This window comes from Drosophila sechellia, chromosome 2L (assembly GCF_004382195.2).
Source record: "Drosophila sechellia strain sech25 chromosome 2L, ASM438219v1, whole genome shotgun sequence".
Lineage (NCBI taxonomy): Eukaryota > Metazoa > Arthropoda > Insecta > Diptera > Drosophilidae > Drosophila > Drosophila sechellia.
The window spans coordinates 4,947,919-4,966,795 of NC_045949.1; the positions used below are offsets into that span (position 1 = coordinate 4,947,919).

The window sequence follows — 18,877 nt, forward strand, 5'->3', positions numbered from 1 at the left end:
TGGGCTGTCAAGGGGGTGGCGATGGCGATTGGGGTCGCCATGGACAGTTGCGGGGCCTGAAGTGGGGTGGACCGGGCCATATGATAATGATATGCAGACGGGCACACACACACACGCGCACAAAGTCCAATTGGTGGTTGGAAGCAGGTCGTGGAAAATAAGGGTAGGCGATTCAAGTTGGAATCGGAAAAGTGAGTTGGAAAAACAGTGCCAGAAGCCTGTGTGACTTGGACGCAAGCGGAGGCGGTCGTCGGTGGGAGTTGCAACTTCAGCCAGATAAGAGGAGCTGCTTTTTGTAGCTGTGGAGGAGCAGCAAGAAGGAAAAAATGTGTGTACCTCGAATAAAACAGTGAAAATTGCGAGTTCTCGATTGGAAAGTAGCGTGAAATTTGCAGACCACAAAGCCAACAGGAAGTGCACCATCAAAATCAGAGACTCCCAAGAAGCAGCAGTCTTCCGCCCCACCACCAAAAAAAAGGAAGAGAACACACCACCACCCCTACATATTTATGATTATCGTCCTGCTGCTGCTGTTCCAATCGCTGTGCCTCTACTGCCAACGCCTGGTGCTCTACGTCCACGACCGATGCTTCCCGAGGAACGTGCGCCTGCTGCAGGAGGTGGCCGAAACGGTGGGCGATCGTAAGGCGCCACAGCGCCTGGCGGAGCAGCAGTTGGAGCAACAGAAGCGAAGCCAGAAGCGGCGCATCCTCGAACCAATCCTTCCGCTCGTGGGTGGCCTCAATTCCGAGGCCTGTCGCTTTTGTGCCCACAGTCCGCAGGGCTACTGTCGCCATCACTTCCATCTGCAGGAGCTGCAGCTGCACAGGCAGAGGGGTTCCGGTGGTGAGCAGGATTTCCGGCAGATTCGCCGGATCAAGCGGGAGCTAAAGCGCACTATTGGCCAGCAGCAGCAGCAACTGCAGCCGACGAGAAGCTATCGTCCAGTCCGCCTGAATTCCATCTGGAGCAGCAGTTCCCTGAGCAGTGGTTACGCTTCACTGACCAGCGTTGGATCGCAGGAGCAGGAGGAGGCGTCCTTCGAACAGGAGATTATTGAGGACGTTCCACTGGAGGAGGAAGTGGAGCTGCAGGACCTGCCGCAGGAGGATATCCAACAGCCCCTACTAACCACTTACTTGTAGATAAACGCCTCTTGGTTTGTTCCTTGCATAAAGAATCATCCATCTGGGGGACTGAAGAACCCTTCATAAAAACTATGCTATGAAGATGCATTGAGAAAAATGTTAGACCATAGTTAACCACCAGAGAAACGAAAGAACAAACATCTACGAGCTAAAGACGCCACCCCTGAAGCCGCTCCTTGAACGATTTCAACAACTTTTGAGACCTGGAGAAGCTCATCAACCCCAGAAAGCCAACCCTATTGACAACTTAACCCCCCAACAGTTTGAAGGGTTCCCTTTGTCAAATTGATAAAAAATTGAGAAGCGAAAAAATTTTTAGTCGCAACACAATGTCTGATGTTGAAGTGGATCCACTGCAGCCTCACCCCCTTCCCATAGCGGCTATTGCCCCGAGGAGGCGTCGTCCAACCGGTCGACGAGGAGGAGGAGCAGGAGGGTTGTCGTCCGGTTCACTGGATGCAACATCTTCCACATCGCCGCCACCCAGTTTCTGTCCGCTGCCCAATGGCGTTGAGGATAACTGGACGTGGAGCAAGCGGCACCGCTCCAAGGAAGTGGTGCTCAGAGGACCCAACTCGCGGACCGTGCACTTCCATCCCAACTGGAGCAAGGGCACTGCCGGTGTCCAGGGCAAAAGATCCCTGAACAACGGACGGCATTACTGGGAGCTCCATGTCTCGCAGCGAGTCTTTGGCACCTCGATAATGTTCGGTATCGGTACCAAGTCGGCCCGGCTACACGCCAACGCCTTCCGGAACATGCTGGGCGAGAACGAGCACGGCTGGGGACTGTCCCACAAGGGTGTGCTCTGGCACGAGGGCGTGGCCCTGCTGTACACGAAGCGGTTCCGCGAGAATCAACCCACCCAGATCGGCGTGCTCTTCGACGGCATCGAGGGCACACTGACCTTCTACAAGGACGGCAAGTGCCTGGGCGTTGCTTTCCGCGGATTGGATCAGGTGAGTCCGGTTGAATTGTTCAATCCTTCAAGGATCAGACTCTAGAATCTCGCCTAACTGCCCCCCAACAGATTGATGAGCCCCTGTACCCCATCGTATGTTCTACTGCCGCCAAAACGGAGATGACCCTAAAGTGCACCAGGAGGGAGTTCGTAAACCTACAGGATCGCTGTCGGGCGGTGATCATGCGCCGCGTGCGAAGCGCTGCGCAGCTGGAGAAGCTGAAGCTGCCGCTGCCCATCGCCGACTATCTGAGCGAGGTGATCGACGAGAAGAAGCCACTGCGTCAGGTAGACAACTACGATATACTGTGTGATTTGTAGAGCTCGCATCGCTTCCGGTCAACGTAAGCTAAGTTTATAGAGTACGTCCTCGCCCCCAGGTGGATCCACTGGAGATGTGCATTATGAATTACGATTTGTATGAGGTCCGTGAATGATTTTAGTGCCATCACATACTGGAATGCCCAATGCCTCCCAGACGATGCAGTGGCTCCTCTGGGACATGTGCATTTCTCGTAGTAGCTTTAGAGCGTGCTAAGGTTAAGCATCCGGATAATAGTCGTCCGACCTTTTGATTTGTCTTCATTTGTAGCGAAAATATGGGGAAGTAGGCCAATTTGGTGCAATATTTGTGATATAAGAAATGAGAGTATATGTATGAAAACGTTTTTCGGGGCTTCAAGTGCTTGGTGCTAGAAAATCGAAAAATAAGCTAGAGCTAAGCATATTTTTCGGTAAAGATGAGTGTGAAATCTAGTCAAAAAGAACACGCTGCTAAACTAATTTTGTAAATTCGCAGACAGCAATTAAGGCCTAAGTACTGTAATGTAACAAAATGGAAATGTGTCTAGTCATAAATTGCAAATAAAGCAAAGTGTAATTTAGTAAAAATTATTTAGTACGCTTTATGTAGATTTTTGTTTCTGTTTATATAAATTACTACACATAATGTAATTGGTACATGACGAAACAAACGAAATAGTATTAAAAATGAAACTCGTAAGGAGCGCTCAAAACAATTTGGCGATATCGATTTGCAATTGTCGTTTGAATTCACATAAATAAACATAAATTTACTAACTATTTAAACGAAATACAATACTAAGCACAGGTTCACTATAGCACGATGGGGCTTCGAATGGCATCTACAGCTCGTCGGAGAGATGGTTAATGTTTTGTAAATGGTCGCCGTAGTCGGTGGCCTCGCTACCCACAAAGGTATCGTAGTTGTTGAGTATTTCCAGGTAGGACAGGCGATCGTCGTGATCCTCATCGGTGGAGACAAAGAGATGGTCCACCTCGTCGTTGGCAATCGCCGTATTGCTTGGCACAATCCAGGATAGGACCTCATCGCCCGTCAGCACGCCATCGCCATTGGAGTCGTGATCCTTGTCGAAGCGCTCCTTTTCCGTGATCAGCCACTCCTTGTCGTGGTGCGAGGCTGCGTCGCCGACAAACTCCTGGAAGTTGATCTTGCCATCGTGATCCGCATCCTTGTCCTGCATCGTGTGCTCCAGCAGTATTGGCAACATTTGTGGATGCTCCTCGGGATTTTGGAATAAAACGAACTCCTCCAGCGTCAGGACACCATCCTTGTTCGTGTCAGCCGCATTGAACATCTCCTTGTCCTGCTTGATCATCTTCTGCTCATCCTCGTAGCTGTCGTAGTCGATGGTCTCCTTCTTGAAGTCCTCATCCTCCATGGCGTATGTGTCCTGGAGATACTCCTTCCAAGTAATTCTCTCGTCCGCATCCTGGTCTATTTCTTCAAATCGATCAGCGGCTTCTTCCTCCGACAGTTTTCTGCAAGTTGTATTATTTATTTTAGTAAAAGCTTCAAGTAGTCTCTGGCTTTTCAGTTTAGGCAAGCATTTAGACAAAGCATTAGGTTGCTGATGTGTTTATTGGCTTGGCTAACATTGATGCAGTATTAATCAACAGACAACACTCACTTAAAAGACCTTAATATCCAGGCTTTCAACTCATGCCGGTCAATAAATTCGTCCTTATTCAGATCCATCATTTTGATCAATATCAACAGGCGTCGCTTCGATTCCTCTGGCGTAAGTGAGTCGAATTCCTGAGCCTCCTTCGTGTTGCCTTTTTTTGTGGTTAAAGAGTAATAATAGCACATACATACATTAGCATTTAAAACTGAATGGAACATAAAACAGCCGCAATGCCATTGACGTATTGCTTTTAGAAAATAATTTTAATGGTTTCACGATGGGAGCAAAACTATACAAACTTATATACTTCAATAATACATTTTCTTACAGCATATTCCAATTCATTAGAAAACTATAGTTCGACCTTCAAAAAATATTTTTGAGCATAAATGGGAATTTGTATGACTGATCCATGTTCTCTTGATGCTTTAATGAGTCTTTCCGTGTACACAACCACAAAAATAAACCTCAGGCAAGTAAACAAACATATCGCATACACCATAGCATACACAAAAAAAAAGTATGAGTCCTATACATAACTAAAATATAACAAACTTATTACTCATAATTTCATTGCGTTGAAAATTACCCTTAAAATAAACTAAAATTTAACATATGAAGCTGGAAATTCTATTGTTGCTGTGTAATATCTGTCCAAAAAAGAATTATTTTTCATTTGCTTCTCAGGAAATGAGCACTACTTTTATGACCTTCATTGTAAGGAGTCTTTTTCGCTCTTTTCAAATTGATTTTCTCAGACTGAATATGATCTGCTTTCTGTGCTAACTAGCGCTGACTCACCGATGATGGCCTCGTGATCAAACTCCACGTTGTGCTCCCCATCCTCGCCGTGGTGGTGGGCATCCCGGGGGGCGTAGATTCCGTCCTTGACCCGCTCCTTGCTGAGGTGCTTCTCGTGCTTGTGACTGTTGGCCACCGCCCCATGGGCGGGCATGGGACCCACGGCGGCCAGCAAGGCGACGGCACAGAGGGTCAGCGAGAGGAGCGGCAGATTCCTAGGCATTTTAATTGATTATGCCAAGCGGCGTGTTCTTTGGTCTTTTTTTTCTCTTTTTTTGGCAGCTTCCCGAGTTCTCGAGTGGATGAGGATGAGGGGCCGGCGGAGGAGGGAGACCGGATGGACGCACACGTAATGCCCAGCAGCACAATGAACTCAGTTCACCTTTCGCCCGCTTCTGAAATATGCAAATGTCAGTAAAAAACCGAAAACAAAAAAAAATTACTTTTTTGAATTTAAATAATCACCGACAGCTGTTGTCTTCGCTTGCCACGCCAATATTTCGCTGACCACAACTGTTTACCTAACCACACAGCCCTTCAGTCACACGTCAATATTATGGGCATGGAAATTAATTTATTTATCTATACATATTAATACATGTTCACATAAAATTCGTTTATTTATTTGAGCACACCAAAGAAACGAAAATGCAGACAGTGTGACCGTCAGCGAGAAATAAATGTTAGCCCATCGATTTTTGGGCTTAGCAATCTATGCAGCCCTGGGTTTTACCAACACTGCCCTACTTGCTGTTAACTTTACAGCAGTGTTTGGAACGCGCCAGCCCTGGCTTACATTACGAGGAATTAAGGAAAATAAATTGCACAAATTGGCAAAAAACGCATTATTGTTAAAATAAAGCCTCGTTAATTTAACAGGTGAGCTCTTAAATAGGAAAACACCAACACATTGCTGTGCAGGCCAAAAGCAACAAGGAAAAAAGCTGAAAACATCTCAAAAAGTGGGCGAAGTTGATTAAATTCAAATGACATCATTTTGCGACAGCTGTGTGGCATAAAAATCATTTGGAGCCGCGCGTTTATTTATTTCGAAATTTGATCATAATTCACGTTCATTTTGTGTGCCCCAAACACGCAAAGGACACTTGAGCCCACTGGGTGTGTGCGTGTGCATTGCCAGGACCCCAATCGCCTACGTGTGCGTGTGTTTGTGTGTATGTATGTGTATTTGTGTAGGAGTTGTTGACCGGCTTGGTTGGACTTTTATTTTCATTTTATTAGTATTTTCGTTGGGCGTCGAGCGACAGAAATACTTACTCATTAGCCGACCGGTCGGTCAGGTCAGTAATTATAGTCACTGACTAAAGCTTCACATGCAACTGGTCGCGGGGTGCCACCCGCAGCGAGTGCGAGCGAGAGAGCGCATCGCTCAGGGGTGTCGTCAGTGGAATTCCAAGGGGGATTGCCAAAAGGTAATCTATTTCAAAATTTCCATTTGCGCTCGCACTGTTGGAATGTTTTGAAAGCATTGATCGAATGGGATTGTGTTTTTAATTTTAATCATTTTTTAGGAAAGTTAGCATTTCACAGGCTAAATTTAATTAATTTTATTTAAAATAATATATATAAATTGCAGTAATATCTGGTTCTAGAATTTCCCCTGAACTATATGTTCCGCCTTCGCCGCTGGGATGGGTCATATCGTACATATATCGGCCGAGTGATTATCCTGGCCAGAGTGCGTCACTTTGTCATTTGGGTATCTGTCACCTTACGCCGCAGGCTAATCCAATAAAAAAGCTGCTAACCATTTCAGAGAGCCGCGCTGCGCGACGCCCAAAAGCGAAATAAAAATACGAAACCAAACCAAACAAAATAGCCACAACAGTAGAGCTGAGCTAGCGCTGGGAAAACCTCTTGGTCGACAACGTGGAACCCGATTTCGGTTTCAGTCGAGAGTCAGCCTTCAGCAGAGCGCCACAGCGAGCATTAGCTGCCCCCCAGTTTCGTTTCGGCGTCCGTATCTCATTTGGTTTTCACTTACGTTTCACGGCTTTTGTTGGCACGCCCGCGCTACTTAATCCGCAGATATATCCAGCAGTAATCGGGCCAAATGCCGTACATAATCATACGGGGGAATCTAGCCTCCTACAGCCACAAATATCCATGGAGGGTGCTCGTCTCCGGGTTGAAAGGTAAAGCCTGAACCGCGTAGATACAGTATCTCATTTTTTTTTTGGTTTCGTTTCGTCTTTATATGTCGTCTGTTTACCATTGCGACACACAATTCATTTCGAGAGCTTGGCAAACAGATACGAACACACAGATATACTTTATTATACCTCCACGCATACGATAGCGCACATCACGATAGATTTCTGAACGCTCGTTTCGGTTTTTCCACCTTGCACTACCAAAAAAACAATTTTTGAATGGTTAGACAGTGGCTGTATGAATATTTAGCCACTAGCTGTTGATTTCTATATATTATATTATTGTTTCAATATCTAGCATGTCTTTTGTTCAAACTTGAAAACACTCTTTTTGTGATTCGAAACTTACTTGCCACCTGACCAAATGCACGTTTATTTAATGTCATAATAATACAATGTAATATTTTGAAACTTTATCTAGTTGTATTCAATAAACTACTGATATAAATGTAACCTTGAAGGCATCTGTAAAATCCAATCCTATAATTATTTTTTGACACTCATATTCTACTTTAATTTTGAGTTGTAATGTAACAGTAAAGTTCACTGAAACAATAATCAAATATAAAAAAAATCTACTGCAAGCTATATTTATTTGCTGGTTACCCAATAACCATTAGCGCTGTGCCGTAGTTATTTTCCTCATAAAATCAACAGCTGCCCTTTAATTGCACTCCATTTGCCCCTGGGAATCCGCCTGCCCGCACCATTCCGCTTTTTCGACCGCCACTGTGCGAAGTTTGGTGCCCGCAGACGAGGTCTTCAGTTCGTCAGTTTGGGTTTGTTTTTCGCTGCGTGCAGTTCGCCTGGCAGAGCGGCTTGTCGTGCTTATATATGTAGATATTTATATATACAACCGTACGTAGAGCACATACAATATCCACTCGATTCCGGTGCATATTTCTGGAAGTAGTATCTGTGCGGCGCAGAAGTCAATGCACTGGGATCGTCTAGGGACAAAGAACATACGAGATACTCCCATTTTTCGTTTATTATGAAACAGCAGTCAATATTTCTTTAGCCATTTCGCTTAATTAGCACACTCACATTGAAAGACAATTGCCCTCGGCTGACGTCACCTTTCGACACAGCTGAGTTTATCTTTTGTTTGCCCAGTTTAAGCATTAGCGAAAAGGAAAGCGATTTTTCCAGAAGTGATAACCATTACCCATTCTTCCAGCTGACGACATCGAGCAGTTGAACAAGTTCTCCTGCGGCGGCTACAGCGACGAATCCACCATCGTCTACCTAGTCCATCCTTGTCGGATTTTATCGGCGCTAGAAGTGAGTACACCTTCGGATCCCAGTGCCCATACATACCTACTTGGAATGCTATCTTCTTAAAGCCAAACATAAGTCTTAGACTAAAGTCTTCTATCTAATGAGACAGCAGTTATTTTATCGCCCAAAAGACACTGATAAATTATTTTTGTAAAACCTTCCACACCACTTGGCAATCAGCTCAAGTTCTTCCCTTTCTATTGAACCTTCAATTATCCAGTGACTCATCGATTTCTGCATTTTTCTTTCTAGATCCTGGGATTTCGCGTAGTGGCCAGCTCATCGACTGCCGTGAAGCAGGACTACAACGAGTACATGTGGACGATGCGCAAGGAGTTCGACGAACCAGAACCCTTGGAAGCCGAGTCCGTGGTGCGAGAGAATCTATCGAATATTGGCCGCGAGGCAGCCAGTTTAGGCAACTATCACAAGGTGGATTCGCCTGAATAGAGACGCATCCAATCCAAAACAAACAAAAAAAAGAGCAGCAATCAACCAAGAACTCTACTCTAGTTGTAAAATTTAGTGTGTGTGAATTGTGTGCGTGTTTCGGTGTGAAAAAAAGAAAAGAAAATAACTATAGTAACCTAGGGAATTTTGTTCCATAACATACTCTGAGCAAAGGAGGTGACCAAGCGAGTCCCCGCAGACGAACGAACTATGAGTGAGGGCGCAACCGGGCTGAAGGAACCTCAGAATCTCAATAGCGAAGTAGTTTCGACTGTCGTGTCCTCGGCATCGGCTGCATCCTTGAACGCCGCCACCGCCCCCGTACCGGCCAATGTGGTGACCATACCGGTGCCCATTCTGCAGTCGGAGGGCAACTTTGCCTACGTGACCGTCAAGGGGTCGCTGCACGACTACACCTGCACCATTTTTGGTCTGAATCAGGCGGAAGTTCAAGCCCTGTCCAAGCGCTTCGAGAACGGTGTTAAGGCGTGCGTCAATGGTATTATGGTGGCAGTGCCGCCCATGGTTATGCTGAACACTCTGGCCCAGCTAAGCTACAAGGTTGTCTGCAGTTGCGGCGAAGCCGAGATTTGTTGGACCATGCAACGTGAGGTCTAATTCGTTGGAAGAGTTATAGCTGTTATAGCGTCAAAGATCAGGCAACTGGAAGCGAAAGCAAAAGAAGAGGAAAAGGAATTCGGAACTCGGAATTTTAGAGAATATCTCGAAATAATCGGCAGGCTAAGATGGATCCACATAGTGCGGACAACTGCAAGTGCCACAAGCAGACGCAGCCGGCACAGCAGACGTTAAGCGACATGGACTTCGATCGAGGCATCTGGAATGCAGGTAAGAAATGCACCCGTGAATCCCATGGTTTTATCATCCTTAACCAACTCCTTCATTTTGCATAGCTATCTATAACGAAGTGGAGCGTGTAAGGGAGTTTATCAAGAAGGGCCAGTCAATGGATCGCGATGGCTGCGACTATACCGCTCTGCACTATGCGGCCCGCAATGGGAACGAGCCGATCTGCAAGCTGCTTCTCGACGAGGGCAAGGCAGACGTAAATGCAGTGACCAAGGCAGGAGCCACCGCGCTGCATCGTGCAGCCATGATGGGTAACAACCATTGCAATACCATCCTATCAATACTAATAGTTTTAACCTGGCGACAGGCCACTTGGAGATCGTGAAGCTACTGGTCGAGCACAAGGCTAATCTTCTGCTGCAGGACGAGTGCGGACAGACTGCTTTGCATCGAGCAGTGATGCGGGGCCACCTGGAGGTGTGTCGCATTCTGCTGGCGAAGGAGCCGACTCTTAAGCTGGTCAAAGATAAAAAGGACAAAATTGCATTTGAGTACATCATGGAGAACGCCAATGATGACTTTAAGCTGCTGCTGAAGCCCTAAAGGACTCGTCATTCCCCGTTCAACATATTTGTATTCGTTACGGTTTAAATATCTTTGTTTATTGAGTCTGTTAACACGTTTTCTATAAAATTGCACCCGATATCGTTGTAAAATCCTACTTAGAAATTGCATACGTCCTTCTTTGTTTGCATTGTGTGCGAGATCGATTGTATATGGGAAAAGTAATCTTAACGTTTGCGTAGTCAAATTAACCTAGTGGATACATAAATCGTTTAAATCATCTATATAGACTATATACATGCCTAGTAAACATAAAATGTGCAAGTAATTTAGACAAACAATGAAAACTCTGTGCCCAACAGGATGTGCACACGAAACTCGTTTTGAAAAATGCGAGATTAGCGTGAAAGTTCTGTTCAAAATTTGTAATACATCGTAAGAAAATTAATATCACATCGGAGTCCGTGTATCGAAGTTGTTAATCAATCTGGTGTTGAAATTGAAATTAAGGAAACTATTACACAACCTTCCTACACACTCGTCGCCAATTTACAAAAACTATACGCTACCTATCATTATAGCAAACATATAAAACCTATATAATCTGAATAAATACGTAAAGCGCAATCAATCCCAAAACTCAGTGCATCTAACAACAGGTATATCGACCGGTTCCATACCCCGCACCAGCGGCAGTTCGTCAAAGTCGCTGAGGTAGCGTTTCAAAGTGGCAGGTATGGCGAACTCATCCAAGATCCTGCCCAGCGATGACCGCTCCTGAGTAGGAAGATATCTTTCCTGCACCTCCGGCCTCGTTTGCAGGCATCTCAGGATACTCCGACGAATCTCCAGGCGAGCGATGGTCTGCAAGGAGCGTGGCTGGGTGCCAAACAAACACATTTCCCGCTCGAATTCCAGCCGCGCTGGTGGCCAGTCCTTGCGCAGCGGTCGGTGCTTGTGCGGAAACTGGAAGCCAGCGTTACCTATGAAAAGAACTAGCTATGCACTTCATAGGAACTAAGATCAAAGTAAGCAACTTACATAGCAACCTGGCAAAGGCCAATCTTGTTGGTGTGCAATTGGATCTGAGCTCATTCACCACATGCGACCGGCAAATCTGCGCCAGATTGCAGCCCTCGTGGATGAGGAATTCGGCCACCTCCAGGCGGTTCAGGTTAATGGCCCTGGACAACGGAGATTGACAGTAAATCAGGCCACAAACGATTGTCGGAGCACAGGAGCCATAGAAATCCTTACGAGCGCTGGGCAGTTTGGCGAGCAATACACGCAGTATGCGGCTAAACTCCTTAACCCATACTCTCTGCTGCACGGCAAACAGAACCAAGCCCTCATCGTTGACATCCGAGTAGAGTCCGAGCTTGCGCTGTTCCTCAGCCGCGTTCAGCAGATACTCCAGCATTTCGTGACGCCCCAGATGGATGGCCAGCATGATGGGTGTGTAGTTATTGGGATTCCTTACGGACAAACTCTCGCCGTACTGCAGCAGGAGCTCCACCAGTTCCGTCACGTCGGACTCAACGGCGAGATGAAGCAGGTGTTGGGAGGCCAGGCGCCGTGCTCCGCGCTCTAAGAGCAACTTGGCCATCTGGCAGTGACGACCCCTCACCGCGTACTGCAAGGCCGTGTGGTTCTGCTTGTCCTGGATATTGATGCGAGCACCTCGCTTCACCAGCTCTTCAGCTACGTCCAACATGCTGCAGGCGATGGCCGCCATCAGAGGCGTCTCGCCATCATCATCCGTGTCATTGATGTTGATGTTCGTTTGGAGCAGTAGACGGGCAGATTCCACACACTTGCTTTCGATGGCCACATGAAGAGCGGTCTTGCCATCACTCAGGGTTTTGGCATTCACCAAGGCTCCGTGCTTGATCAGTAGCTCGGTGACACCGGCGAAGCCGGCACCCATATGGAGCGGCGCGTATCCATCGTTATTGACGACATTGACGGGTGCGTTGTGTTCCAACAGGATGCGCACACACTCCTCGTGGCCCCAGCAGGCGGCGTAGTGCAGCGGAGTGGCCACCTCGGCATCGTAGAGATGCGGATCATGTTCGCGACAGGAGACACAGCACTGGGATGATATGAACTCTCCGGTGGTTTCGAAGGTTTTCGCATAATACCGATACAACTGGCTATCATCTTCGCCGCTGACCGCTCCATTCTCCGCACTATTCTCGAACTCATCCACCCACTCCAGTTTCTCCATACCCTCGGGCGTCCGCTCGATCTCGAGGCTATCCGTGTTCGCTGCAATTCAAAACCAACGTAAAACTTTTTAAGAAAGCAGTTTTTGTAAATTTTTTTTGCTAGGACTGAATGAAGTGTTTCATTGAGTTTGACAAGATTTTCGTTACGTGCCACATAGAACTACCAGAGTCTACTGGGTTTTGTTGCAGTTGGAACCCATTGTCGACCATTGTTATCAGCCAGTTAACTGGCCAACCAATCGATAACCGGTTTTCCGGCCTTCACTTACTTTTCTCTGTGCTTGCATTATGTTGGATAGACCCGAAAAGAGGTTTGTTCAAGTCAATTTGGGTCACGAGAAAAGAATGCACAACAAAAGTACGTCCAAAATTAACCGACTAAAATTGGATCACTCAACTTAGTAGTGGTATTAAAATTATAATAAATTATGTATGGTATAATATATATATATCATATATATCATATCATATCATATCATATATATCATATCATATCATATATATATATCATATATATTATATATTATATCATAAAGTGAACAAACGCACTTGCACTGCAATTAAAATTTTCTTGTATCTAACTAGTTCGTTTCCTGGATCCATTGACTATTATATTATCTCGATTATATTCCATCTTTAAACAATATAACTTCTTGAACACACATATTATCTAGCTCACCCACTGCTTTTTTTTAATGTTCTCTATATGTCTGTTTTTAATGCAATTAAAATTTCCAGAAGTAACTCGTTGGGTTGTTCCTTTCGTTTGTTTTCAGAACGAACCAGTGGAAGGAAAACTCACACTGATGAAAGGCATTCAGCTCGGGCTCCTCGCAGGATTGAAGCAGCAGCTCCAACAGCTCGGCATCGCCCAGGATGGCCGCCGTGCCCACGGCAGTGCGTCCGCAAGTGGGCGATACATACGAGGCCTGGGCACCTTGCATGATGCAGCCCAGAGCCTGCTCGAAATCTCCGCTCTGGACGGCGGTTAGCAGGCGTTCGTTGAGGTCGTAGGACAGCATTTTGCCATCGGGTTAGTAGTTTAGTTAGTTAGGCTAACTGAAGCTGGTTAGCGAAAAGGCGAAGCGAAAAGAACAAACCAAATGATAAGCAGCTGCTTGTGGGGTGGTGTGAAAAGTGCGTCGATGTCGTCAGTGGCAGCAACACTCCCCCGGAAAGTCTCATAGAGAAGTGAAACCAACGATCCGACGTGCGCAGAAGCAGTACCAATGCCTGCACAGCGGGTGGTGGTTTTTTCTTGTTTTTTTGGGGCGGTTTGAATTGGCCAGTCTATTGAGCAAATGGAGAGTACAATAAAGAAGAAATCAGCTGGCAGTTCGCTTCCAAGCGCACTCATCGCTCGCTTGGTTTATTTCGGACATCTGCGTGTGCAGTTGCTATGTTTGTAGGTAGTGAATTTTGTTGCCTCAGCTTAAAAAACGATTAACATTAGCTAGTCTATTTGGCTTCCTTGGCTTCCTTGGCAATTTGCAGCGATTCCGTGATGAAGAGCTTGGCCAGCGATTGCGAACAGAATTGCGCGATATGCTGGGCGTGGGTATTGATCTGGCCGGAGGTTATGGTGGCCGTCAGGCGGTTGGGCGCAGTCATGGGGCGGAACTGTTTGATCACTTCATCCTCTGGCACCGTGGGCTCTCCCTTCGATGTGCGAACGGCGTTCTCGGCGGCCAGCTTAGCCAGAGCACGGTGCTTCTCCTAAAAAAAAAATGCAAGGAAAGCGATTAGGAATATTTAAATATTTAATTAAGTTGCTACGTACCGTATCCTGCTTGAAGACCACCTGCTGGTACTTGTTATAGCGCACTGCCTCCTGGTACAACTCGTCGACGCGCTCGATCAGGCTGCGCATTTGGTTCTCCAATACGGTGGCGGTGCCCAGGTCCAGGAAGTTGTGCCCCTTGTCCTCGGGCAGCAGCTCGTTCAGCTCGCTCATCATAATGTTGGTCAGCGGCGAGTTCTTGATCACAATGGGAATCTCGGCGAAGAGGTTCTCGTAGCCGACCTTTAGGGTACGGAATGCCTCTGGAGTGAAGTCGCCATCCTTGTACATCTGAATGGCCTGCGGCGTAAGACGGTAGGCCTTCAGGCAGAGGAATCCGCGGGATGACTTCTGCGTATCGTAAACGACAACGACGGACTCCTCAATGCTGGTCTGGTAGTGGTACTGCGATTCCAACAGAGCCATTGACAGGCTGTTGCCCACGTCGGAGCTCTGGTACCAGCCCACATGGAGATGATCTACGTTGACGCGACGCAGGCGACGCATCACGGTAAGCTGGTACATCTCCTCGTCCATGGTCTCATCTCCGCTTTTGGGGAACGGGAAGCAGTTGGTGATCTCCAGGCACTTGTCCACCACCAGACCGAGCAGGGCGCCCTGGGCGAGGTCCATGTTGCTCGACTCCTCATGGCAGTGCTTAACCATTTTCATGACGGCCTGCAAGGTGAAGTGATCGTATTAATTATGTTCCAATATCAATGAGCGACAAACAACTATTTTCATTTGTACAGGGGCGTGGCAAGTAGATCTATTTCGGAATTTCTTTTAATAGCTCCTGCGAAGAAAACATTCGAAGGAAGATTTTTGTGGTATGGTAATGAAGAGACCGGTCTCCCTTTTTCTTATAGCTCTACGCCCATGTCCTCGCGAACACCCATACAAACACACACAAAGCAGGCAAATTTGTGAGACAGCGCGTGGCATCAACTTTTCCGGCTTTCGCAACGGTCGCCACGGGCTAGTCTCGGCCAGGTCTTTTGGCCAGCAGCACTACTCACCAGTCCATCGCATTGGACGTAGTTAATGGTATTATCCGAATCCTCGGTGCGGGCAGCATGACGATTTGCGCGATTTGCCATGTTGACGAATTGTAAGCGAAAAGACCCACGACGTGAACTCGGCTGCAGTCATAAAAGGGCGTTTCGCAACACCACAATATTAATGTGGTTTGAAGTGTTGAAAAGCGTGCACTGCTTTAAAATCAGCTGTTCGGGCGAGCGATAAAAAAAAGGCCCAAAATATATTTTTGTTTATCAGTAGAAGAGCAACAGAAACAAACTAAAAATTGTACTACCTAGAAAACCGAGAAACGGCCCACTTGTCACGAACAAGCGGAACGGTACTGATAACTGCGGCTACCGCAACTTGTAGAGTGGGTGAAGCTAGTCTTGGTTCTCTTCGCATTAGCAACGCTGGCAGTACGAAGACCGCAGAAATGTCAACTAATTGGCGTGAATTGTTCCCCACCAAGCTCACATTTGTGATCTTCCTGTTGTACATGTCCCTATTCATAGGACAGGGTATGCAGCTGCCTTACTTAGGCTTTCTTCGCAAGCCAAAGCCGCACCCTAATTGCTGTCTATTTTGCAGGCATCTTTGTCACAGCATCTCAGGAATCGAATAACTCCTATGGTTACAATACCGTCACGGTTGTGCTGCTAACCGAGGTTTTTAAATTGATAGTCTCCACCTGTCTGTACTGCCGAGAGTGAGTAGGAGTAGAGGCACTCCTTTGTCTCGCTATTAAACCGCGATTTCATTCACAGCAACAACCTACGCTCCCTAGTGCGCGATGTTCAGAAGGATCGCAATGTACTGGGATTGTACATGGTGCCCGCCTTTCTCTACTGCCTGTACAACAATTTGGCCTTTGTCAACTTGGCCACATTCGATCCCACCACCTACTATCTGCTACTGCAGCTACGTGTCGTTGTCACGGGCATACTATTCCAAATTATCTTCAAGAAGTACCTGTCGCAAAGGCAGTGGATCTCCCTCATACTGCTGACACTCGGCTGTATGATGAAGCAGGTCGATTTCGGCAGCTTCTACAGCGATGCGAATGATGACAGCGAGTCCGCAGCCATACAGCAGCAGCTGCAGTCACATAATAAAACAACTGCCGCAGGGACGCACGCGCACGGCAAGAACATGTCCGGTTTCGATTTTAGCCTGAGTGCCGTCTTCATTCTGGCACAGACAATTTGCTCTTGTCTGGCAGGCGTTTACAATGAGTATCTTCTTAAAGATAAGGGCGCCGATGTGAATATCTTTGTACAGAATGTCTTCATGTACCTGGACTCGATTGTCTGCAATGCAGTCATCCTCTTGCTGCGCGGCGAGCTCATTGATGCCTTTAGTCCGCAGAATCTGGGCAGTATAATGCGCTTTAGCGTCCTAATCATCATTGTTAACAATGCGGCCATTGGCATTGTAACGAGTTTCTTCCTCAAGTACATGAACTCCATTCTAAAGACCTTCGCGAGCGCTCTGGAGCTGCTCTTCACGGCTGTCCTGTGCTACTTCCTCTTCTCCATACCCATTTACATGAACACCGCGCTGGCCATCGCGGTTGTATCCTACGCCATCTATCTCTACACCCAAAGCCCGGTGGTTAATATGGGCAAGGTGCGTCCGCTGTCCACTTTAAGTGATGCCACGACCAAATCAACGGACAAACGAAAGCTACTCGACGAGGAGGCGGCGGAATCAGACCTCGATATGGTGTAATGCTGTAGCTAGTCCTAGACGTAATCTTAGACTGTAAATAGTTGTGGAAAAGTGCCTGCAAATGTTTTAAACGCCAGACGAAAGTATTTGACCCCAGGCTTTGTGCAATGCAATAGCAACAGGCTTGTTAATACCAAAACTTTTGCTCCTCTAGTTTAAGATTCTCAACGCAATTGTGTATTTCAATCAGAACATAAATGCAATGAAAACGAATATTGTGGTTGCTTCTTCAAGAAGCTTTTTATTTTATGGTTCATATACTACCACATATGTACACGGTCTATAACATTTTGGAAATCTGCTTGTCTTAGCCTAAAGAGATGTGTCCACATCATGTCCATCTTCCAGTTTGGGCGGTATGCGACTAGAAAGCGCTATCTGCACCGCATGGTTTTCGATGCTGCGGAGATAGTAGTCACACTCCTTCAGATGCTTCTCCATGTTCAGGACGCGGTGCGTGGCGTTGTACTTGCAGGTCTGCAGCGGCGGTCCACGGTAGTTCTTTTCGCACTTGATGATGTGCTTGGGCATCCGGAACAGCAAGATGCGGTGCGATTTGTCGTAAGGGCAAATTCCGTACTCGCAATCGGACATTTTGGAAGAGTCAAGAACCGTTTGTCAAAACACAAAATTCATAAAGCTGAATGTACCGCTATGTTTTGAAGTTTTAATTATCGGTTATGTTATCAGAAGTAACGATATTTCGATTCATTTATTTAATGATTTAAAAATTTTTTTTTTAATTGTTTCATATTTAAGCCCCCAATTTTTAGCGAAAAATGTTAAAAATTTAACTTTTTAAAGCTGGAATGCAGTTCGATAGAAAATTTTATAACGAATTCAACGAGGTATGGCTTTCCATTTTCGAACAAATATTTTGACTTTTGGTAAAAAAAACCCAATTTTCTTGAGTGCATACAGAGGAAATTTTTCGTCTACTTTTTTAAGCTAACACTACTATAATTTTAAGTCCACACTTAAACTTAAAAATTCATTTTTTTAAATTTCACTTTACATTTTAAGCTTAAAAATAACATTTTGCAAAACAGCTGTCACGATATTGACCTTTAAGGAATACCCCCGATGCATATAGGGTCACATTGAGCAGACGCGCGTAAACCAGCCCGTCCCTCCCTTTCGCATTTCATTCAGCTTGAAAATTTCATAGAGTTCGGTCAATTGTCAAATCTGCTCAAAACCACTTAATTACTAGGTGAACGATGGCACGTACCAAGCAAACAGCCCGTAAATCGACCGGAGGCAAGGCGCCCCGCAAGCAGCTGGCCACCAAGGCGGCCCGTAAATCGGCGCCATCCACCGGCGGAGTGAAGAAGCCACATCGTTACCGTCCTGGAACGGTGGCCCTGCGCGAGATCCGTCGCTACCAGAAGTCCACGGAGCTGCTCATCCGCAAACTGCCGTTCCAGCGTCTGGTGCGCGAGATAGCCCAGGATTTCAAGACCGATCTGCGCTTCCAGTCGGCGGCCATTGGAGCTCTACAGGTATGGTGTACAGCACTCCCTACTCCGCGACTATTTCACACGGTCATGTAATAATGCGTCTCTCTCCCATTTCAAATGCGCAATTTGCAGGAGGCCAGCGAGGCGTACCTAGTCGGTCTGTTCGAGGACACCAATCTGTGCGCCATTCACGCCAAGCGCGTCACCATTATGCCCAAGGACATCCAGCTGGCCAGACGCATCCGTGGCGAGCGGGCCTAAATGCCCATGTCCGCCATCTTGGATTGGAAAAGCAGTGGCGGCAAAACTAGCAACCCACAGCTGTCGCTTGGAGAGGGGGATTCGGAGCTGAAGGTGGAGGTGGAGAAGCGGAAAACCAAACCCCCGGCTGCAGCTGCCGCCGCTTAGTACTTAGGTCTATCTATACTTACCGATAAGTAATCAATACACAGTGTTCTAATAAAATCGAATTCATTTTTTTTTGTAAATGTTTAACCACAAAGAAAAGCGTTCATTAATA

At 46.6% G+C, this 18,877-nt stretch overlaps 11 protein-coding genes and 1 long non-coding RNA gene across 14 annotated transcripts; 7 read left to right on the plus strand and 5 right to left on the minus strand.

The window, feature by feature from the left end:
- The first annotated feature begins 174 nt into the window (after positions 1 to 174).
- LOC6613431 lies at positions 175 to 1,161 on the plus strand. Its single transcript, XM_002037869.2, has 2 exons — positions 175 to 328; positions 396 to 1,161. The coding sequence occupies exon 2, from the start codon at positions 510 to 512 to the stop codon at positions 1,143 to 1,145; it is 636 nt and encodes a 211-aa protein (XP_002037905.1). The 5' UTR covers positions 175 to 328; positions 396 to 509; the 3' UTR covers positions 1,146 to 1,161.
- Positions 1,162 to 1,467: 306 nt separating this feature from the next.
- On the plus strand, positions 1,468 to 3,192 carry LOC6613432 (SPRY domain-containing SOCS box protein 3). The gene is made up of 3 exons (XM_002037870.2): positions 1,468 to 2,107; positions 2,179 to 2,397; positions 2,490 to 3,192. Exons 1-3 carry the CDS (start codon positions 1,478 to 1,480, stop codon positions 2,544 to 2,546), a joined length of 906 nt encoding a protein of 301 aa, XP_002037906.1. The 5' UTR covers positions 1,468 to 1,477; the 3' UTR covers positions 2,547 to 3,192.
- Positions 3,137 to 5,531, minus strand: LOC6613433 (reticulocalbin-2). Of its 3 annotated transcripts, none has more exons than XM_032727297.1 (4): positions 5,329 to 5,531; positions 4,860 to 5,254; positions 4,062 to 4,209; positions 3,137 to 3,912 (listed from the first exon to the last, which is right to left on the minus strand). In XM_032727297.1, exons 2-4 carry the CDS (start codon positions 5,080 to 5,082, stop codon positions 3,255 to 3,257), a joined length of 1,029 nt encoding a protein of 342 aa, XP_032583188.1. In that variant the 5' UTR covers positions 5,083 to 5,254; positions 5,329 to 5,531; the 3' UTR covers positions 3,137 to 3,254. The 3 variants fall into 3 exon arrangements, with proteins under 3 accessions (XP_032583188.1, XP_002037907.1, XP_032583187.1); XM_002037871.2 differs by having other exon boundaries at positions 5,325 to 5,531; XM_032727296.1 differs by having other exon boundaries at positions 5,303 to 5,531.
- A 117-nt stretch (positions 5,532 to 5,648) lies between these two features.
- On the plus strand, positions 5,649 to 8,866 carry LOC6613434. Its single transcript, XM_002037872.2, has 4 exons — positions 5,649 to 5,738; positions 6,473 to 7,015; positions 8,214 to 8,317; positions 8,567 to 8,866. The coding sequence occupies exons 2-4, from the start codon at positions 6,934 to 6,936 to the stop codon at positions 8,762 to 8,764; spliced, it is 384 nt and encodes a 127-aa protein (XP_002037908.1). The 5' UTR covers positions 5,649 to 5,738; positions 6,473 to 6,933; the 3' UTR covers positions 8,765 to 8,866.
- On the minus strand, positions 5,852 to 6,238 carry LOC116803548. Its single transcript, XR_004363652.1, has 2 exons — positions 6,138 to 6,238; positions 5,852 to 6,080 (listed from the first exon to the last, which is right to left on the minus strand). It is a non-coding gene; the product is annotated as an uncharacterized LOC116803548 (long non-coding RNA).
- An 85-nt stretch (positions 8,867 to 8,951) lies between the features above and the next one.
- On the plus strand, positions 8,952 to 9,507 carry LOC116803547. Its single transcript, XM_032727300.1, has one exon. It carries the CDS (start codon positions 8,975 to 8,977, stop codon positions 9,380 to 9,382), a length of 408 nt encoding a protein of 135 aa, XP_032583191.1. The 5' UTR covers positions 8,952 to 8,974; the 3' UTR covers positions 9,383 to 9,507.
- Positions 9,488 to 10,765, plus strand: LOC6613435 (ankyrin repeat domain-containing protein 39). The gene is made up of 3 exons (XM_032727298.1): positions 9,488 to 9,613; positions 9,679 to 9,885; positions 9,942 to 10,765. Exons 1-3 carry the CDS (start codon positions 9,511 to 9,513, stop codon positions 10,175 to 10,177), a joined length of 546 nt encoding a protein of 181 aa, XP_032583189.1. The 5' UTR covers positions 9,488 to 9,510; the 3' UTR covers positions 10,178 to 10,765.
- LOC6613436 (serine/threonine-protein phosphatase 6 regulatory ankyrin repeat subunit A) lies at positions 10,747 to 13,614 on the minus strand. The gene is made up of 3 exons (XM_002037874.2): positions 13,169 to 13,614; positions 11,180 to 12,406; positions 10,747 to 11,121 (listed from the first exon to the last, which is right to left on the minus strand). The coding sequence occupies exons 1-3, from the start codon at positions 13,386 to 13,388 to the stop codon at positions 10,766 to 10,768; spliced, it is 1,803 nt and encodes a 600-aa protein (XP_002037910.1). The 5' UTR covers positions 13,389 to 13,614; the 3' UTR covers positions 10,747 to 10,765.
- An 88-nt stretch (positions 13,615 to 13,702) lies between these two features.
- LOC6613437 (eukaryotic translation initiation factor 3 subunit H) lies at positions 13,703 to 15,287 on the minus strand. Its single transcript, XM_002037875.2, has 3 exons — positions 15,166 to 15,287; positions 14,147 to 14,824; positions 13,703 to 14,082 (listed from the first exon to the last, which is right to left on the minus strand). Exons 1-3 carry the CDS (start codon positions 15,244 to 15,246, stop codon positions 13,825 to 13,827), a joined length of 1,017 nt encoding a protein of 338 aa, XP_002037911.1. The 5' UTR covers positions 15,247 to 15,287; the 3' UTR covers positions 13,703 to 13,824.
- A 55-nt stretch (positions 15,288 to 15,342) lies between these two features.
- Positions 15,343 to 17,110, plus strand: LOC6613438 (UDP-galactose transporter senju). The gene is made up of 3 exons (XM_002037876.2): positions 15,343 to 15,687; positions 15,758 to 15,875; positions 15,934 to 17,110. The coding sequence occupies exons 1-3, from the start codon at positions 15,603 to 15,605 to the stop codon at positions 16,895 to 16,897; spliced, it is 1,167 nt and encodes a 388-aa protein (XP_002037912.1). The 5' UTR covers positions 15,343 to 15,602; the 3' UTR covers positions 16,898 to 17,110.
- On the minus strand, positions 17,109 to 17,551 carry LOC6613439 (gametocyte-specific factor 1). The gene has a single exon (XM_002037877.2). The coding sequence runs from the start codon at positions 17,489 to 17,491 to the stop codon at positions 17,210 to 17,212; it is 282 nt and encodes a 93-aa protein (XP_002037913.1). The 5' UTR covers positions 17,492 to 17,551; the 3' UTR covers positions 17,109 to 17,209.
- Positions 17,552 to 18,023: 472 nt separating this feature from the next.
- LOC6613440 (histone H3.3A) lies at positions 18,024 to 18,852 on the plus strand. Its single transcript, XM_002037878.2, has 2 exons — positions 18,024 to 18,399; positions 18,490 to 18,852. The coding sequence occupies exons 1-2, from the start codon at positions 18,118 to 18,120 to the stop codon at positions 18,616 to 18,618; spliced, it is 411 nt and encodes a 136-aa protein (XP_002037914.1). The 5' UTR covers positions 18,024 to 18,117; the 3' UTR covers positions 18,619 to 18,852.
- The last annotated feature ends 25 nt before the right edge of the window (positions 18,853 to 18,877 follow it).

Bases quoted from the DNA above. Each gene is read 5' to 3' on its own strand.
- LOC6613431 (XM_002037869.2), top strand. From the start codon at position 510: ATGATTATCGTCCTGCTGCTGCTGTTCCAATCGCTGTGCCTCTACTGC.
- LOC6613432 (XM_002037870.2), top strand. From the start codon at position 1,478: ATGTCTGATGTTGAAGTGGATCCACTGCAGCCTCACCCCCTTCCCATA. The intron at 2,108-2,178 runs GTGAGTCCGGTT...GCCCCCCAACAG, and splicing joins CTTTCCGCGGATTGGATCAG to ATTGATGAGCCCCTGTACCC. The intron at 2,398-2,489 runs GTAGACAACTAC...CCTCGCCCCCAG, and splicing joins AGAAGAAGCCACTGCGTCAG to GTGGATCCACTGGAGATGTG.
- LOC6613433 (XM_032727297.1), bottom strand. From the start codon at position 5,082: ATGCCTAGGAATCTGCCGCTCCTCTCGCTGACCCTCTGTGCCGTCGCC. The intron at 4,210-4,859 runs GTGAGTCAGCGC...CCACAAAAAAAG, and splicing joins TGATCACGAGGCCATCATCG to GCAACACGAAGGAGGCTCAG. The intron at 3,913-4,061 runs GTGAGTGTTGTC...TACAACTTGCAG, and splicing joins TGGATATTAAGGTCTTTTAA to AAAACTGTCGGAGGAAGAAG.
- LOC6613434 (XM_002037872.2), top strand. From the start codon at position 6,934: ATGCCGTACATAATCATACGGGGGAATCTAGCCTCCTACAGCCACAAA. The intron at 7,016-8,213 runs GTAAAGCCTGAA...CCATTCTTCCAG, and splicing joins GCTCGTCTCCGGGTTGAAAG to CTGACGACATCGAGCAGTTG. The intron at 8,318-8,566 runs GTGAGTACACCT...TTTTCTTTCTAG, and splicing joins GGATTTTATCGGCGCTAGAA to ATCCTGGGATTTCGCGTAGT.
- LOC116803547 (XM_032727300.1), top strand. From the start codon at position 8,975: ATGAGTGAGGGCGCAACCGGGCTGAAGGAACCTCAGAATCTCAATAGC.
- LOC6613435 (XM_032727298.1), top strand. From the start codon at position 9,511: ATGGATCCACATAGTGCGGACAACTGCAAGTGCCACAAGCAGACGCAG. The intron at 9,614-9,678 runs GTAAGAAATGCA...CATTTTGCATAG, and splicing joins TCGAGGCATCTGGAATGCAG to CTATCTATAACGAAGTGGAG. The intron at 9,886-9,941 runs GTAACAACCATT...ACCTGGCGACAG, and splicing joins GCATCGTGCAGCCATGATGG to GCCACTTGGAGATCGTGAAG.
- LOC6613436 (XM_002037874.2), bottom strand. From the start codon at position 13,388: ATGCTGTCCTACGACCTCAACGAACGCCTGCTAACCGCCGTCCAGAGC. The intron at 12,407-13,168 runs GTGAGTTTTCCT...TTTGAATTGCAG, and splicing joins GCTGAATGCCTTTCATCAGT to CGAACACGGATAGCCTCGAG. The intron at 11,122-11,179 runs GTAAGTTGCTTA...TTCTTTTCATAG, and splicing joins GGCCTTTGCCAGGTTGCTAT to GTAACGCTGGCTTCCAGTTT.
- LOC6613437 (XM_002037875.2), bottom strand. From the start codon at position 15,246: ATGGCAAATCGCGCAAATCGTCATGCTGCCCGCACCGAGGATTCGGAT. The intron at 14,825-15,165 runs GTGAGTAGTGCT...TTCACCTTGCAG, and splicing joins ACGTCCAATGCGATGGACTG to GCCGTCATGAAAATGGTTAA. The intron at 14,083-14,146 runs GTACGTAGCAAC...TTTTTTTTTTAG, and splicing joins TGGTCTTCAAGCAGGATACG to GAGAAGCACCGTGCTCTGGC.
- LOC6613438 (XM_002037876.2), top strand. From the start codon at position 15,603: ATGTCAACTAATTGGCGTGAATTGTTCCCCACCAAGCTCACATTTGTG. The intron at 15,688-15,757 runs GTATGCAGCTGC...TCTATTTTGCAG, and splicing joins GTCCCTATTCATAGGACAGG to GCATCTTTGTCACAGCATCT. The intron at 15,876-15,933 runs GTGAGTAGGAGT...TTTCATTCACAG, and splicing joins ACCTGTCTGTACTGCCGAGA to CAACAACCTACGCTCCCTAG.
- LOC6613439 (XM_002037877.2), bottom strand. From the start codon at position 17,491: ATGTCCGATTGCGAGTACGGAATTTGCCCTTACGACAAATCGCACCGC.
- LOC6613440 (XM_002037878.2), top strand. From the start codon at position 18,118: ATGGCACGTACCAAGCAAACAGCCCGTAAATCGACCGGAGGCAAGGCG. The intron at 18,400-18,489 runs GTATGGTGTACA...CGCAATTTGCAG, and splicing joins CGGCCATTGGAGCTCTACAG to GAGGCCAGCGAGGCGTACCT.